The sequence below is a fragment of the Monopterus albus genome, unplaced genomic scaffold (assembly GCF_001952655.1).
Source record: "Monopterus albus unplaced genomic scaffold, M_albus_1.0 scaffold266.1, whole genome shotgun sequence".
Lineage (NCBI taxonomy): Eukaryota > Metazoa > Chordata > Actinopteri > Synbranchiformes > Synbranchidae > Monopterus > Monopterus albus.
In genome coordinates, this window is record NW_018128146.1 from 161700 (window position 1) to 176857 (window position 15158).

General features: G+C 42.7%; 1 protein-coding gene across 1 annotated transcript in view; it reads right to left on the minus strand.

Annotated features, from left to right (window-relative positions):
• Positions 1 to 14469, minus strand: part of rif1 (replication timing regulatory factor 1) — a 27540-nt gene extending 13071 nt beyond the window's left edge. The window contains exons 1-20 of the mRNA XM_020621694.1: positions 14291 to 14469; positions 12707 to 12843; positions 12523 to 12601; positions 12316 to 12412; positions 12085 to 12215; positions 11892 to 11986; positions 11111 to 11300; positions 10664 to 10756; positions 9480 to 9618; positions 9205 to 9356; positions 7901 to 8015; positions 7646 to 7822; positions 7105 to 7215; positions 6870 to 6932; positions 5880 to 5983; positions 4989 to 5075; positions 3123 to 3196; positions 1805 to 1985; positions 549 to 656; positions 254 to 403 (exon numbers count right to left, since the gene is read on the minus strand). Of these exons, the coding sequence (XP_020477350.1) occupies positions 254 to 403; positions 549 to 656; positions 1805 to 1985; positions 3123 to 3196; positions 4989 to 5075; positions 5880 to 5983; positions 6870 to 6932; positions 7105 to 7215; positions 7646 to 7822; positions 7901 to 8015; positions 9205 to 9356; positions 9480 to 9618; positions 10664 to 10756; positions 11111 to 11300; positions 11892 to 11986; positions 12085 to 12215; positions 12316 to 12412; positions 12523 to 12601; positions 12707 to 12822 (2262 nt within the window). The 5' untranslated portion in view covers positions 12823 to 12843; positions 14291 to 14469. The remainder of the gene's footprint in view (positions 1 to 253; positions 404 to 548; positions 657 to 1804; positions 1986 to 3122; positions 3197 to 4988; positions 5076 to 5879; positions 5984 to 6869; positions 6933 to 7104; positions 7216 to 7645; positions 7823 to 7900; positions 8016 to 9204; positions 9357 to 9479; positions 9619 to 10663; positions 10757 to 11110; positions 11301 to 11891; positions 11987 to 12084; positions 12216 to 12315; positions 12413 to 12522; positions 12602 to 12706; positions 12844 to 14290) is intronic.
• Positions 14470 to 15158: the final 689 nt, after the last annotated feature.

Consider the following 15158-nt stretch of genomic DNA (forward strand, 5'->3'; position numbering starts at 1 on the left):
AACAAAAAAAAAAATGTTTTTCCACCACATTCAGGATAATTGGTTTAATGCCATTTTCCCCTCAATCGGGACGCTTTAATACATTTAGTCAAATGTGTTGTCAGAACTGTTTTGAGGTAGATAAAATACTTTGTTTCATATTTATATATACATATATTTTTTTTACATAAACATTTTACTGACCACCACTCCTCTACATATCACTACCGTTAGGTCCTTAATAGGATGCCAGTATTCCCTCTCCTCAACTCACCATTAAGGTGTTTTTGTCTACTGAAGCTGTCATCTTTGTGCAGAGCTCCTCGCAGCAGACGTTCTCCTCAGCGGTGGCCACCAGCGCCGAGCAGCGAGCAAACACTTTGTATAGCTTGGACCATGTCGACAGCATTGACTTCTGAGTCGCCTGAGCAAAACAGAACTGAAAATCAGGCTGGTCCCTTCTGGTCAAAGTGAAGACAGGACTCTGGACTGGTCATCGTTAAGGACAAAGCAGCGGTTAAAGATATGAGGGTTATGTAGGTAAAGTAAAAACCTTGAGATAAACAGACCTGCTGGAGTGGCGTGCCACGCAGTAGGTGTGTGATGGGGAACAACAGGGCCGAGTGCATGGCGCTGAAGTTGTGCTCCAGAGCATCACCCTGGTTCACTTCATTTGACTGTAAAAAGAGGTAATGTGACCCATGGGACATTAAATTAATTTAGCGCTCGGATGACATCGAATTCGCTTAGCGAGGCTGCCAGAAAAAAAAAAAAGCATTAAAGTGACAAAAGTATATGGTCAGTTCTGCTGTTGTAATGTTATTCATCCAGGAAAAGAACTACAGCACCAATTAGTGTTGCACGATATACCGGTACTAGTATGGTACCGCGGTACTGAGGCATTTAAAATGGTACTATACTGCATTTGGATGGGACTGGTACTTGCAGCGCCTGGAATCACAACAGACGATGCAACCAACAACCGCAAGGCATTTTCCAACCAACTCTGGATTCCCCGTTTTGGCCACAATTTGCATTTAGCAGTCAAAAAGGCCATAGAAATCGATCGTGTGGCAAGCTGTCTGTCCCGGCTACGTAAGACAGTGTCAGGCTTCTCAAGAGCTAATAAAATGTCAAGGCAGCTGAAGGAAAAACAAAAATATTTAAAGCTACCAGAACACACGCTAATTCATGATGAGCCTACACGTTGGGGATCCACCTATGATATGGTGGAACGCTTTTGTGAGCAGCAGCAAGCAGTCTGTGCTGTTCTAGCTGATGACAGAAAAAAATGGTTCCTGATGCCGAAAGACACAGACATGACAACTTTGGAAACAGTTAGGGATGTCCTGGCTCCACTCAGTGATTTTACAGATGCCCTTAGTGGAGAGAATTCTGAAAGTATCGAAATACATTTTGGTACCGGTACCAAAACGTTGGTATCGTGACAACACTAGCACCAATCATGGAATATTTAGTTAAGGAATACAGACTAGATGACATGTTCAGATACAAACAGGTGAACTCTCAGCAGCTCCACTTACTATGACGTCAGTGGTTCTATCAGTTCACTTTGCTGGTTGCCATTATAATTTTACCTCTCACATTTCTTTCAAACTGTGATGCCACATTCCCTGTTCAAAACAGTCCATTACCAACTGTCACTTCATGATGAAGTTAAAAGCCCCGAATGATTCAAATTAAGACACTCAAGATATTCAAACAAACACTGCAGGCAGACTGTATCCTCTGCTCTGCCCCCTCCACCGTCAACAAGTAACCTCTTGACCACTGAACAACCCTGATTATTAATCAGACTCTCTACCTGTGTGATGGTGTCTGTGAGCGGGATGACCACCGCGTTCCACATCCTCCACAGCTGCTCCTTGTTCTCAACAGACCCAGCGCTGTGTCTGATGGCACCCAGCACCGCCTCCGCAAATGTCAAAGGGGAAGCGGGGCCCGACAGGCCGCAGGCCACCAGCGTGTGGAGGCACTGGAAAAACCTGCAGATTTAAAGACATCAAGCAACACTCACAGGGTTATAAAGTCGTAGAAGGAACGTGTACCACATTAAAAAATAAACAGCTTCAATGCACAAAAACTCTTATCCAGCTTTGAGATGAGTCAAGTTGGTTAAATAATAAACAAACGGAACTGGAAAAAAATCTGTTCAGAAACAGCACATGTATTTATAGATTACAATAATCCCACAATTTACATGTGCACTAACAGAGGAAGACAAACTATTATTCATGGAGCAAGGCTAAATAAGTGCCGAATTTTAAGTGGTTTATAAATCATGCAATTTATTCTCAACAACAGTTATGACATTATTTATTATGACAGCTCTCCACTGCAACTGCAATGTGGCATTGGAATGAAAGAGGAAGGTGGACTCTTCCTGATCTCACAGGAAACGTTACTCAGTAACCAGTCGTACATTTGCTCAAGCTCTGTATGTAAACACAAAGTACGCCAGTGTTTTCTTTTCATGCCAATATGTGCTTCTGACTAAAACTGAAGCTTGTGTACATTGTTAGTACAGAGTTCTTATTAACTGGCAACGATTTTGATAAAGGTCGAAGTAAGTTTAATGCAAAAGCAACAAACCTTTGATGTTCCAGCTTCTCACAGGTGAAGATTTGCTGATTTTCCCTTTATTTTGTTTAGCTTTAATCATTTTTAGGTTTAGACAAAACAAGCAGTGTCAAGGTGTTCATATTTCATCAAGCTTCACATACAAGCAACTGAATCAATCAATCCATAATTCTTCAGTATTTTTACTTTTAATACTTTAGTGATATTTCTCTGATTATGCTGACATTTGTACTTTAAGTTCAGGACTAATCAGTATTTTTATAATTGATAATTGTAGTTGTATTAAAAGGTTATGGATATTTCTTCCACCACTGACAGTAACAATTTATGCTTCACAATACATCATTAGACAAACCGGTAGATGAAGATTCGAACACATCTAAGTTCTTCTCTTCATGCGTTAAAGACTAAAATCATTTATAAACAAGGACCAAAGGTTTCTCTCACTCCTGCAGGACATTTGCCAAAACCTTTCAATAAATGTGTTAAGTCACTGAGCTGACTTATGCAAGTAAATAAATTATGATCAACATCAAACCCACCTCTCGTCCTCAATGTAGGCCGGGAGCATGCTGCTGTCATAGAGGAGGAGGAGGAGAAACAGAGCTGGGGTTCCCTGGGGAGAGAATCACACAGTCTGACCACATCTATTTCTGAGGAATTGCCATGAATCTGCAGTAAACTGCGTGGAAACAGTATGTTAATTACATATAAAGTGGGGCAAATAAGTATTTGATACACCGCCAATTTTTCAAGTTTTCCCACTTGCAAAGGATGGACAGATCTGTAATTTTCATCATAGGTACACCTCAACTGTGAGAGACAGAATCTACACAAAAAAATTCCAGAAAATCACAGTTAGATTTTTAAATAATTTATTTCCATTTTATTGCATGAAATAAGTATTTGATACAACAGAAAAATAGAACTTAATATTTGGTACCGAAACCTTTGTTTACAGTTACAGAGGTCATATGTTTCCTGTAGTTCCTGACCAGCTCTTCACACACTGCAGCAGGGATTTTGGCCCACTCCTCCATACAGGTCTTCTCCAGATCTTTCAGGTTTTGGGGCTGTCGCTGGGCAACAAGGAGTTTCAGCTCCCTCCGTAGATTTTCTATTGGGTTCAGGTCTGGAGACTGGCTAGGCTACTCTGGGACCTTGAAATGCTTCTTACAGAGCCACTCCTTAGTTGCCCTGGCTGTGTGTTTGGGGTCATTGTCTTGCTGGAAGACCCATCCACGACCCATCTTCAATGCTCTGACTGAGGGAAGGAGGTTGTTGCCCAAAATCTCGCGATACATGGCCCATCCATCCTCTCCTTAATACGGTGCAGTCGTCCTGTCCCCTTTGCAGAAAAGCACCCCCAAAGCATGATGTTTCCAGCCCCATGCTTCACGGTTGGGATGGTGTTCTTGGGATTGTACTCATCCTTCTTCTTCCTCCAAACACGGTGAGTGGAGTTTATACCAAAAAGTTCTATTTTGGTCTCATCTGACCACATGACCTTCTCCCATGCCTCCTCTGGATCATCCAGATGGTCTTTGGCAAACTTCAGACGGGCCTGGACATGTGCTGGCTTGAGCAGAGGAATTTCTTCCATTGTCTAATAATTGCACCAACAGTTGTTGCCTTCTCACCAAGCTGTTTGCCTATTGTCCTGTAGCCCATCCCAGCCTTGTGCAGGTCTACAATTTTGTCCCTAGTGTCCTTAGACAGCTCTTTGGTCTTGCCCATAGTGGAGAAGTTGGAGTCTGATAGACTATGTGTGTGGACAGGTGTCTTTTATACAGGTAACGAGTTCAAACAGGTGCAATTAATACAGGCAATGAGTGGAGGATAGGAGGGCTTCTTAAAGACAAACTAACAGGTCTGTGAGAGCCAGAATTCTTGCTGGTTGGTAGGTGATCAAATACTTATTTCATACAATAAAATAGAAATAAATTATTTAAAAATCTAACAATGTGATTTACTGGAATTTTTTCAGTAGATTCTGTTTCTCACAGTTGAGGTGTACCTACGATGAAAATTACAGATCTGTCCATTCTTTGTAAGTGGGAAAACTTGAAAAATTGGCGGTGTATCAAATACTTATTTGCCCCACTGTATGTTGCTAATGAGCTATAAGTAGGCTGTTGCTTAGGCAAGGCTGATAAAGGCAGAAATTGTTAAACATTCCGTGACTGAAGACTGTGGGCCCCAAGCCCCGACACTGAAACTTAGCCCCTTCCCCTCCCATAGCTGATTTACTCTTCCTTAACTTTGCGAGAGCGCTCATTGCCCTCTCGACCTCCTTGTGTATGCACTGAGCCCTTCAGCAGCAGAAGCTTCTAATAAAGAACCAGACAAAGTGGATCTCAACCTTTCTTTTGTTAAATAAGAATTGTCACAACACAAGACGCACTCACATTTAGCACGTCCATCTTCCCCACCTGGTACGAGGCAGAGCCAAGAACTCTCTGGGGAATAACTTTGAGTGTGGCCTCGAACAGAACCTGATGCAAAAAGACAAACAAATATAAAAAAAAAATAGTCAACAAGTTTATTTAAGCCATTTTGCCACAACAAACATCAGCAACAAAATCAAACACATTCAGTCAGAGGCTGAGAGTCACAAACTCAAAACCAAAATTCATTCCACTTATTTACTTCCAAATACTATCAGCTGGTGGCTTGTACAATACAAAGACTTATATAAACACACACACACACACACACACTCTTCTGGCCAATTTGTTCAGAGCCCTGTAGTCTCATTTTGTTTCTGTAAACTATTAGATCTATTCTTTATATTTTTCCAAACACACATGACAAAATATAAAATGAGGTGTGATAAGTGAATAAATAAACTGAATTCTAGCTGTAATAATCTTGCACCCAGGAGGGCATTTTTAGCAGGAGGTGACGTCCTGGATGTTTGCGCATTACGGACAGTTTACATGCACATACATTTTGAATAATTACGCGCAACAGGCCGACATGTCATAGATCTTCTAGGTCAATCTGAAACTTCAGAGGAAATAACAGCAGGATAAACAGCCTGTAAGACTGAGGACAAGCTGAACAGCTGCTGGCTCACTGAGACACATGTGGGCTGACTCCCTCACTATGGGGTGTTTGTTTCACATGCAGCATCACCCTCACTATGGGGTGCATTTTTCCTAAGACAAGAAATACTAAATGGCACCACTTATTTACTGTTTGCCAGTTTTATTATTAAGAGCTGTTAAACATTTATCTACAGCAAAGATGATGAGGATGAATACATCAGACGTGAAGGATTCTGATCTTGGTCTTACCAGGACTCTGTCTGCGGGCAGAGCTTCGGAGGTGACGATGCTCTGCAGAGCCTGAAGCATCAGTGTGAGCACTTCGCTGCCCTGGCGATCCTTCTTACTGCCGACTGACAGAGCACAGATTACACTCAGAAACCGTAACATTTCTACAAGAGGCTAAAACCAATGTGTCCAGTTTGAGAGAAGAGAGTCATCATTGGGGACAGACCCCTCAGTGTGTTTGTCTCTTCACAGCCGTCCAGAGCACGAGGCTCTGAACACTAAGACTTAAACTGATGACAGTGAGAGTGGGTCAGACAGGTGATGAGGACGAGGTCTCACTGGTCCTCCTCCCACATGATAAAAGCGGACCCAATCAGAGTGCTCTATGTGGCGCTACAAGGCCGGACCCACCACTTTAAGAGCCCACCATGCTGAGCAGCAGCCACAACAGGGGAAACAGTCAGTTAACACGACACGAGGTGGAAACTCCTGGTCTGCAGGATGCAAGTAATCAAGGTTTGCCTTCTGCTACCAAACACACATTACAGTGGTAACAAAAGCAACAAAGCACAGAAGTCTTCAGCATCAAATCAGGTTTAAGAGGATACTTTTCGAATCACAGCTTCCATGTCAAACATTACAGCAGGGAACTTGCAAAACTCACTCAGACACAGAAACCTCTTTGTCTTTACTGTCCAACAAAAGACAACAAAATTAATAAACCAGGGAACTTGCAAAACTCACTCACTTTACTGTCCAACAAAAGACAACAAAATATTTGTAAGCGGGGAGCTTCTGTGCTCAAACAGGTTTTTCAAGCTGTGATTAGATGCTTAATGAAAAAACAGCCACTTTTTTTGTTTTGTTTTGTTTTGCATGTTTAGTGACGGGACTGGAGAAGAGAGAAGATTGTTTGACAGAAAAAATAAAATGGAGCAAATGAGCATATCAGTAGTTTGCATTTCTTTGGTAACAATGTCCATACAACACACAAGTTGTTCAAGTCCTTACCAGACTCTATAGTTAAACTGACAAACTGGGCCAGACTCGTCCATGTGACGGCCAGAAGGGACTCTGTAGGGAGCAGAAGACATGGACTAGTTATCAGGTTGCAGGTTAAAGTTGGCTTAAAAGCAGCTCAGCAGCCATCGTATTTCTGAACCGAGGCTTGAATATTTTCACTGTCATAAACATCTTTTTAGAAACAGATTTATTTAGACCGGTCAAGTGAAGAGGTAGGGTTTACCTGGAGCGCCTTTTCCAACATTGGTGAATCCATCTCTGACGTTCGAGATGAGCACAGCAGCATGTTTAATGAAAGAAGAAGCACCTGAGAGCAGCGGGTGCTTCAAGGGCTCTTGAGAGAAAAGACAACGTTGTTCATGAGAGAAACATAATTCAACTGCAGGGTTTATCCAACTACCCAACACACACGCACACACGCGCGCTACACAAAGGCTTAACAGCTGACCAATCAGAACCAGGCCTGACAAGGACACTGAACTGAGTTTTATTTTGCTCAGTCAGCAGCGACGTGTTCGTCTTGTTGATACAGTTTCAGTCGACCGCTGGGAGAAGTCAGCTTAAAGAATAAAGTCAACCCGACATCTGCACAGCTGCCTCATGTCAGCATTCTTCTTGCTTTGCCATTTTTGTGAATCATGCTTACAAGCTTATGACTGACTCAGCTGTTTGTTTTTCCAGCTAAACAACATTAGATGCCAAAATTCCACATGTTGGAGCTGGTCAGGACAAACGTATGACTTCCTGAGATGACTGACTCTCACCAAGACTTAGAACGAGTTTGTTCTTTGCTGCAGCATCATCAACCTCTGGTCCCAGGAAATAGTGAAGTAACATCTCCAGGCCCAGCAGCTGTATAGATGGGAAGGTGGAGGGGACCTGGGCGCTGGAGTTCAGACTCACCCGAGTCGTGCTGGCTGAGCTGCTGAAGGTTGAAATGCCTGGGATGGAGGAAGGAAAAAATAAAAAAAATCTAGTGCATCATACAGGGGACTGACAGGCCTGTTGGATCAAAGTACCAGTACTGGGTGTACCAGGAGAAGCAGCAACGCTTTGAGTGACAGCTCTTGAGGGAGTGCCCAGGAAAGAAGAGGAGTCGGATCCAATGGTGCAGTGGAGCAGAGGTGCAGAAATCTGGAGGAAAACAACAGTGTTTGCTCAGAGCACAGAGTTTGGCTGCAGGACATGCTAGTGAAGTGGACACAGGTGAGTGTACCACATCACATGCAGCCTATGTGCATGTTTCAGAAAGCCCAACATGAGACCTGCTAAGGAATAGGATAAGGATAAATAAAGATAAGATAAATAAAAAAAACACTAATAAACTGATTATTATTGAGCAACTGCAAATTAGCAACTACATTCAGTAAAGCAGCAAAAACATTTCATATATAAAACCAGTTCCTGTATTTGTCTACCAGCCCCATCATATTAACGATGTACAATATACTTCACTGTTGTCAGAGGCTGATCCCTTGCAGTCACTGTAGTTTCAACTATCACCACAAATTTTATTAACAGTTTTCATCCTCCAACACTCACCTGCTTGTGCACCAACAAAACAGGTTTTGCGATCGTATGTACTTCAAACATCAGCATATCAAGTAGATCTAGATGCTAGTTTTACACATCATTTATACTGAACAATGTGTCACAGCCGTACTTTGTTCTGCTCTCTGACCAGAGATGGGCTGATAACACTGGAACTCACTACTGTGAATCTCACCATTTCTGAGATTGTGTCAAACATGTGACTGATCATTCAAACGCAATTGGCGCTTCAGATTTTGAACATTTCACAGCTGAGCTCTCATCAGCACATTAGCAGGATGAGGAGAGAATCACTGCGAAATATGCAGATGTACCAAGAAAAATATCATTATGAGAACATACCAAGGAACAATGTAATACTGTCACATCACACTGGGATTCATGACATGCAGCACAAACATCAACCATGAAGTTAAAATGCATCAGCAACACCAGGTCTTAATTATATTAACTACAGTATTTCTACAGTAAATAAACACTTTCCTACAACCTTTAGATATCACCTGTGCATATTCAATGTTAGCACAGACCTTGAGTATACGAGTATCAAATGCATGTACAGTAAATACAGATGGAAACATTTAATAAGTACTTTACAAAGAGACTACTGCAAACCCACAAAGCCAGGACAGTAAAAGCTCCAGCTTGAGAGCAGCCAGCATTGGAGCATATAACCCCTTCATACTTTATAATCTGTCCTGAAGACAGTGGGCAGAATGAAAAGTTAAGTCTTGGCTGCACCAACTATCTGGGAATGAGGGGAATGTCTGACCTGATCAAAGTTAGGCGACAGGTTGGGCCCAAGTTGCACCACTAGGTACCACCACACCTCCACCTTGGTGAGCAGCAGGGCTTCCGTCCTGACATTGATGGAAGTGAGTGGCTGCATCAGGAGCTTCATCCGTTTGGAGCTGCACAGGATGTCTGCAGGAACAACAACAAAAAACAAAAAAAACAAAAAAAAACACGGCATCTATCACAACTTAAATGTGTGTGTTAAAAGACAGAACTAGCCTGAGGACAGGACCCGCTGCGTCCACTGCTCACCTGGGTTGAGGGCGAAGTTGTCTATGAGGCTCTTCCAGGCAATGAAGGCAATCTTCTTGACAGTGGGAGAGGAGCTTCGGAAACCCAGCTCCTCCAGATGCAGCAGAGAGTTGATGAAGGGGCCTCCTCTGTGCAGCAGCTGTGGAGGAAACATCAGATTCTGTCAGATGTGACCAAGATGACAGACTTTATAAAAGCAGACATCTGAGAACGGTCAGAATGTTCCTCCGTGTAAAATGCTGATCTTGGTTCTCTTAAATAAACCTCTCTGTATAGTGGAGATAAGAGCCTGGTCTCACCCAGCACTGAGACAATTGGTCAGTGGTGGTGTGAACAGTAAACTAGGGGTGTGTATCTCTCCCTCTCACACAACTAAATATATATCTTGATACATGGTCCACAGTTAGATACAAAAACAATACTACAAAATCTGTAATGATACGAAACAGTACAATTCAGAGTGATTTCGATTCAGCAGATATTCAGCTTTAATTTAGCTTTTATTTGAAGGTCTATACATTAAAAGTAACTGTTTAGGGTATAAAATTAAAAAGAGTTTTGTATTTCAAGCAGCAAAAGCCAAACAGATAAAACATGATGTCGACTCACAATAATAAACGATGGCCACTGGTGAATATTAAACATCCAGCTGCTGTTTCACCCTTTCATACAGAGCTGAAAGCATTTTCCCCTTAAATCCTGCTGACCTGTTGTTGTGTGACTCAGCTTCAGAGACAGTGTCTTTTGTCTAAATCCAACATTTTCAACAACACAGGTGTGTGTCCTTACAAATGAAATAGTTTATAGCTTCAGCTGACTTCAACTCGACCAGGTGGAATTATCAGCTGATGTGCTCTGGAAGTAGCTGCTAACAACACAAGCACCGTTACTTGCCTCAAGCTTAAAATTCACAAATATGAAAACATTACATTTGACATTTTTCATGACTTTATCAAATTTAAAACATTAATAAAAAAAACTATTAACTTGATCAATAACAACGGGCTGCAGCCCTGCTTTCACCGATTACAGGAAAAGTTCTCAAAAAGGCAGCATGTGATTGATGTTGATATCTAAATGGCAACAGCTAAATCTAAAATGTTTGAAATCTGCAGTGAGAACAATGAGGCTCATTATGATCTGTGGGGGAAAAGGCCTGTAACATGCACACAGCGATGCCTCACCTTCCCCAGCAGCCTCACGAACAACGGCCAGAGCTTCAGGACATTGGTCTCGTTCTTAGACACGAAAAGCTTCTGCAGCTCTGGGATCAGTTTCTGCAAAGGGAAGTAAACATAGTTCCTTATTGTTTAACATCCTCTTTTCTTTAAAAAAAAAAACAAAAAACAAATGCAGCAAGTGATGCGTATGGCTGCCACCTTGGCCAGGTCTCCCTTGAAAAAAAGATCTTGCTCTCAATGGAACATCCTGGTAAAATAAAGGCTACATAAAAATGACTAAAAGATAATGAATACTGATATATTTTTACCAATACTTATAAGATCAAATATCTAACTCTACAGAAACTCCTGTATTGTAATACTGGGGCTGAATGTTTCCATTCCTTTGCTGCAGTGCTTCCACAGGTGCCAACAAGGTGGTGCAGCCCTTACTGACACAAAGACACTCACCGAGGACATCATAGGTTCGATGATGGCGGCCACCTGCGTCTGCTTCGTCAGGAGCAGAGGCATGCCCATCTCCATGGCTACTGCGGCCCGCAGACGCACCTTGGAGGCCGAGTGGACCACCAGCGGGATGACCAGCTTCGCCCACCGTACCGCTCCCTCACCCATCTGGGTTGGCACCTGCTCCAGCAGCCTTCACAGAGCAGTAGAAACCCAAGTAAACAACATACTACAGTGATTAACTTGCAAAACTAAATGATTTGTTGATTCAGCACAGCGTGCTTGCCATAGTCTAATATGGTGACACTCCCCCCACCAAAGACTAAAGAACCACCGTCTAGTCCATGTGATAAATAACAAATCAACTTGAATTACATTTCAGTCACGGTACAGAAAACAACCAGTCCCTGACATCGAGCTGCTGCATCTGAGAAGTGTTTGCATTTAAACCAGCAACAAAAATAGAGGAGCCAACCAGGAAAACAGTGGTGTTGGGTCCTTTGGCTAATGCCAAAACTGTTCGAGCTGCCCATCATCATAAAGAAATGCAGAAATCTTCACTTTCCAGCTTGTTCAAGCTGCTCCCACAGAGAGTTTTAAAAGAATGATTCAAAGCTTATACAAGAGAAAGGCAGCGCCACCACACACCTGCTGTCCCAGGTTGCCACTGGCATTAATAAAATAAAGTCAAGAACACAAGATCTGACTTTTGTGGTGTTGAATTATAAAGCTTTCACAAAATCAAACAAAAGCTTGGCATTAACACGAGCTATTGTTCTGTTACCTGATGACAACGTTCAAGGCCTCATGCTCCATTACAGCTGACTGGAGGTCCTCTCTGCTCCACACACTCTCCAGAGTTCCCAGTATAGATGGCACCTGAGTGGAGGAAGTGACACGCATCAACACACCAGCAGGACGACAGCGTTCAGAAACAACACTACAGCTGGTCTGTGTTTCCCTGCATTCGAACTCACTTTGTCAGCGACCATGTCTGGAGGAAAGCTCTGTTTGGAGATGACCCATAATGCTCTGGTGCATGTGTTCTTATCCACCGACTTCACCACCAGTGAGCAAAGTGCTAACAGAATCTCTGCTGCAAAGGTCCCTGGAAAACAAACAAGTCCATCACTATCAGCTGCATTCCCTATAAACAAGGTTTCAACCAATGCTGTGACACTGAGGGAGAAAATATGTGAACAACATACCAGGCACTCCAGAGGCAACACAAGGATGGTACACACAGAACCCTAAAGCCTGGAGGGCAGCTTGGCTGAGCTCTGCGTTCGGACTGGTTATATGAGCCTGAACACCATGAAGGGGAAACAGTGTTACAGCAGGACCACAGACATCTTAGTTTTAATACAAGCACAGAGCATCTGCAAGCTGATATAATACTAAAGGAGAAGACTCACCATGATGGCTTTGCCCAAACGAGAAAAGTGCTTCTCAACTGCAGGTAGAAACTGGCGGCCTTCCTCTCCACTGAGCCGACTGCACCAAAAAAAAAACAAAACAAAAAAAAAACTGTAACTGTGAACACAACACACCCTCTGACATATCCCAAGAGACTGCTGAAAATCAGAGCTAGTGACTTACTTGGCGATGGTGAGGTAGGCGTCAGTCTGCTCTGACTGCCCAGCAGCACTGTCCTCCACAGACTCCAGCAGAGGAAGGAAGCCGGAGCTGCTTGGAGGCCCAGCCACCGCCATCATTATTCCTCACTTCCTCAAGGCCTTTACACAGGGAGAGTGAGATAACGCAAGGGAGGAGGAAAAGGGAGAACAGAAGCCATGTTAGAAAAAGGAAGAAGCTGGAGCAGACCCACTGTCAGTTCACACATTCATGTGTTATAATACCTACATACAAGTTATTCGACACGCCTGTTATACCTACATACAAGTTATTCGACACGCTCTATCGTTGTAGACATACTGTACTGCATGTACTGTAAAGTCTGATGTGCACCTCCAGCAAATGGTAACTGTGCAATGTCACCGTCTCATCCTGATAACAAACCTAAATGCACCAGGATGTTATTTATATTTGGGTAAATCAGCCTGGTGGAGCACATTTAAAATCTATTTATTTATAAGCGCACTTAAAAACAACCAGTGCTGTACAACAATAAAAGTACAGGAATAGCATTAACATACAAGGCATCACACTAACAAGGACACCTTTAGGAATAAGTAACAATAAAAAGAATCTAGGCACAGATGTAAAAGGTTACCACCCAATCTACAACAAAGCAACAGATTAAAAGAGACCCAAAATAACAAGAGACAACACAGAGGTGGCCATTTCTCCATTTGTGTTATGTTTTGACTTATGCATCTGTTTGCACTTACATTAATGTGACATATCTTAGTAGGATTTTGAGTTTCTCTATAATCACTCTCGATTTATCTGTTGTCATTTTGTGTGTCTGTGTAAATTTTATCTCTTAGCGGTTGATTGTCTATTTCAACTCGTGCTTTCCTAAAGTAAACATTTAGTAGCTTCAAACAAGGCTCTGGGACCCTCTGAACCCCAGGCTCGTTCAGTAGCCAATCCATGGGTATCCCAGGACAGGCTGGGTTTTCTGGATGCATTTATGAGAGACAGTGTCCTTGTCTTGTCCATCAGTTAAACACGGCGGCTTAAAGGATGAGAAGACGCCTTTTTTCCCCCCATGCATAGTTGATAGCATCCCTGGATGATACAGATGTGAGAATGAGTGTTGCAGTGTTCAGCCGCCACTATGCGCTGCTACCAGAGACCATCACATCATCCCAGTTTCCTCTCGGGACACCGAGAACGACCACAACACAGTGTCCAGCTAAAAGTAAGGGGTTAACCTATCAAGTACAGGCCACATCTTGCAGTGTAAGAACTGTAGCTGCTCATGCACCACATCGCTGAATACAACTGAACCATGCGGGGGAGCAGCCTGCTAACGTTAACTAGCTTCACCAAGTTAGCGGCGCTAGCATGTGGTGTCTCCAGCTAGCAAAGTTTCGTGCACGCAGGCGAACTACACGACTGCTAACACAGAGGGGACACCACCTCCCCCCTGGCTCACCTGGTCCTCTACAAGGTGCGTATTTATCAACAACGACAAACAAACACACAAAGCTAGCAAACATATTTACACTTGCGTTGTGGACACAGCACCCAGCCCGCACCGCTGCCCCTGCTCACCTCGGAGTTCAGGACTAAACTCAGGAAGCAGCATTCACCCACTTCACTCTCGGAGGTTTGTAACTCTTTAACCTGTCGAGTTACATGTAAGCTCCTCGCTTCCTTTTCCTATAATGCTGCTTCTTGTGCTGCTACCCCGCGAAATCACTGGCGCCAAACCACCACGCCGACGTACAAAATTACCTTTGACCAAAATACGTCACGATAGGACCGCCCATTTTACCATATATGGCAAACATGAAGTCGACAGCATAATTACCAATAACAATAAAAATGTATAATAATTTTAAACAACTCTAAGATGATTTTCTCTTTGGTACCATATTTGATACACAGTGGCAGTGGTGGAAGAAGTACTCAGATTATTTACCTAAGACCACAGTTTAAAATGTGGTTAAGATTTTACATGTTAAATATATAAAACAACAAAACGGAAACTTTCACTTAAGTAAAACTTTGAATGCATGACTTTTACTTTTATTTCTGCACTGTGATATTGCTACTTTTACTCAAGTAAAGATCTGAGTACTTCTTCCACTGCTGGCTATGGGTAGTAGTATATAGTGCATATAGTAGTAGTATATTTGCAGATATACAGTAGGTAGTGATGGCTGATCGAGGCTTTGTTGAAGCTTCTACACAGTATTTAAAAAATGGTTGATTACTCGAGGCTTCAATGACACAGTGCTCGAGTAGGACATCTAGTGGTCAATAAAATGAAGTGCAACCAAGACGTGTCATTTACTGTGTGGATGCTGAGTCAGCAGCCACACTATTGTTATCCTGGTCTTTATTTATTTTTCTTCTGCACTTTTTTGCCACTTAACTACCTCAGCATATTTTCAGCTAGAAAAACCATTGAAATATC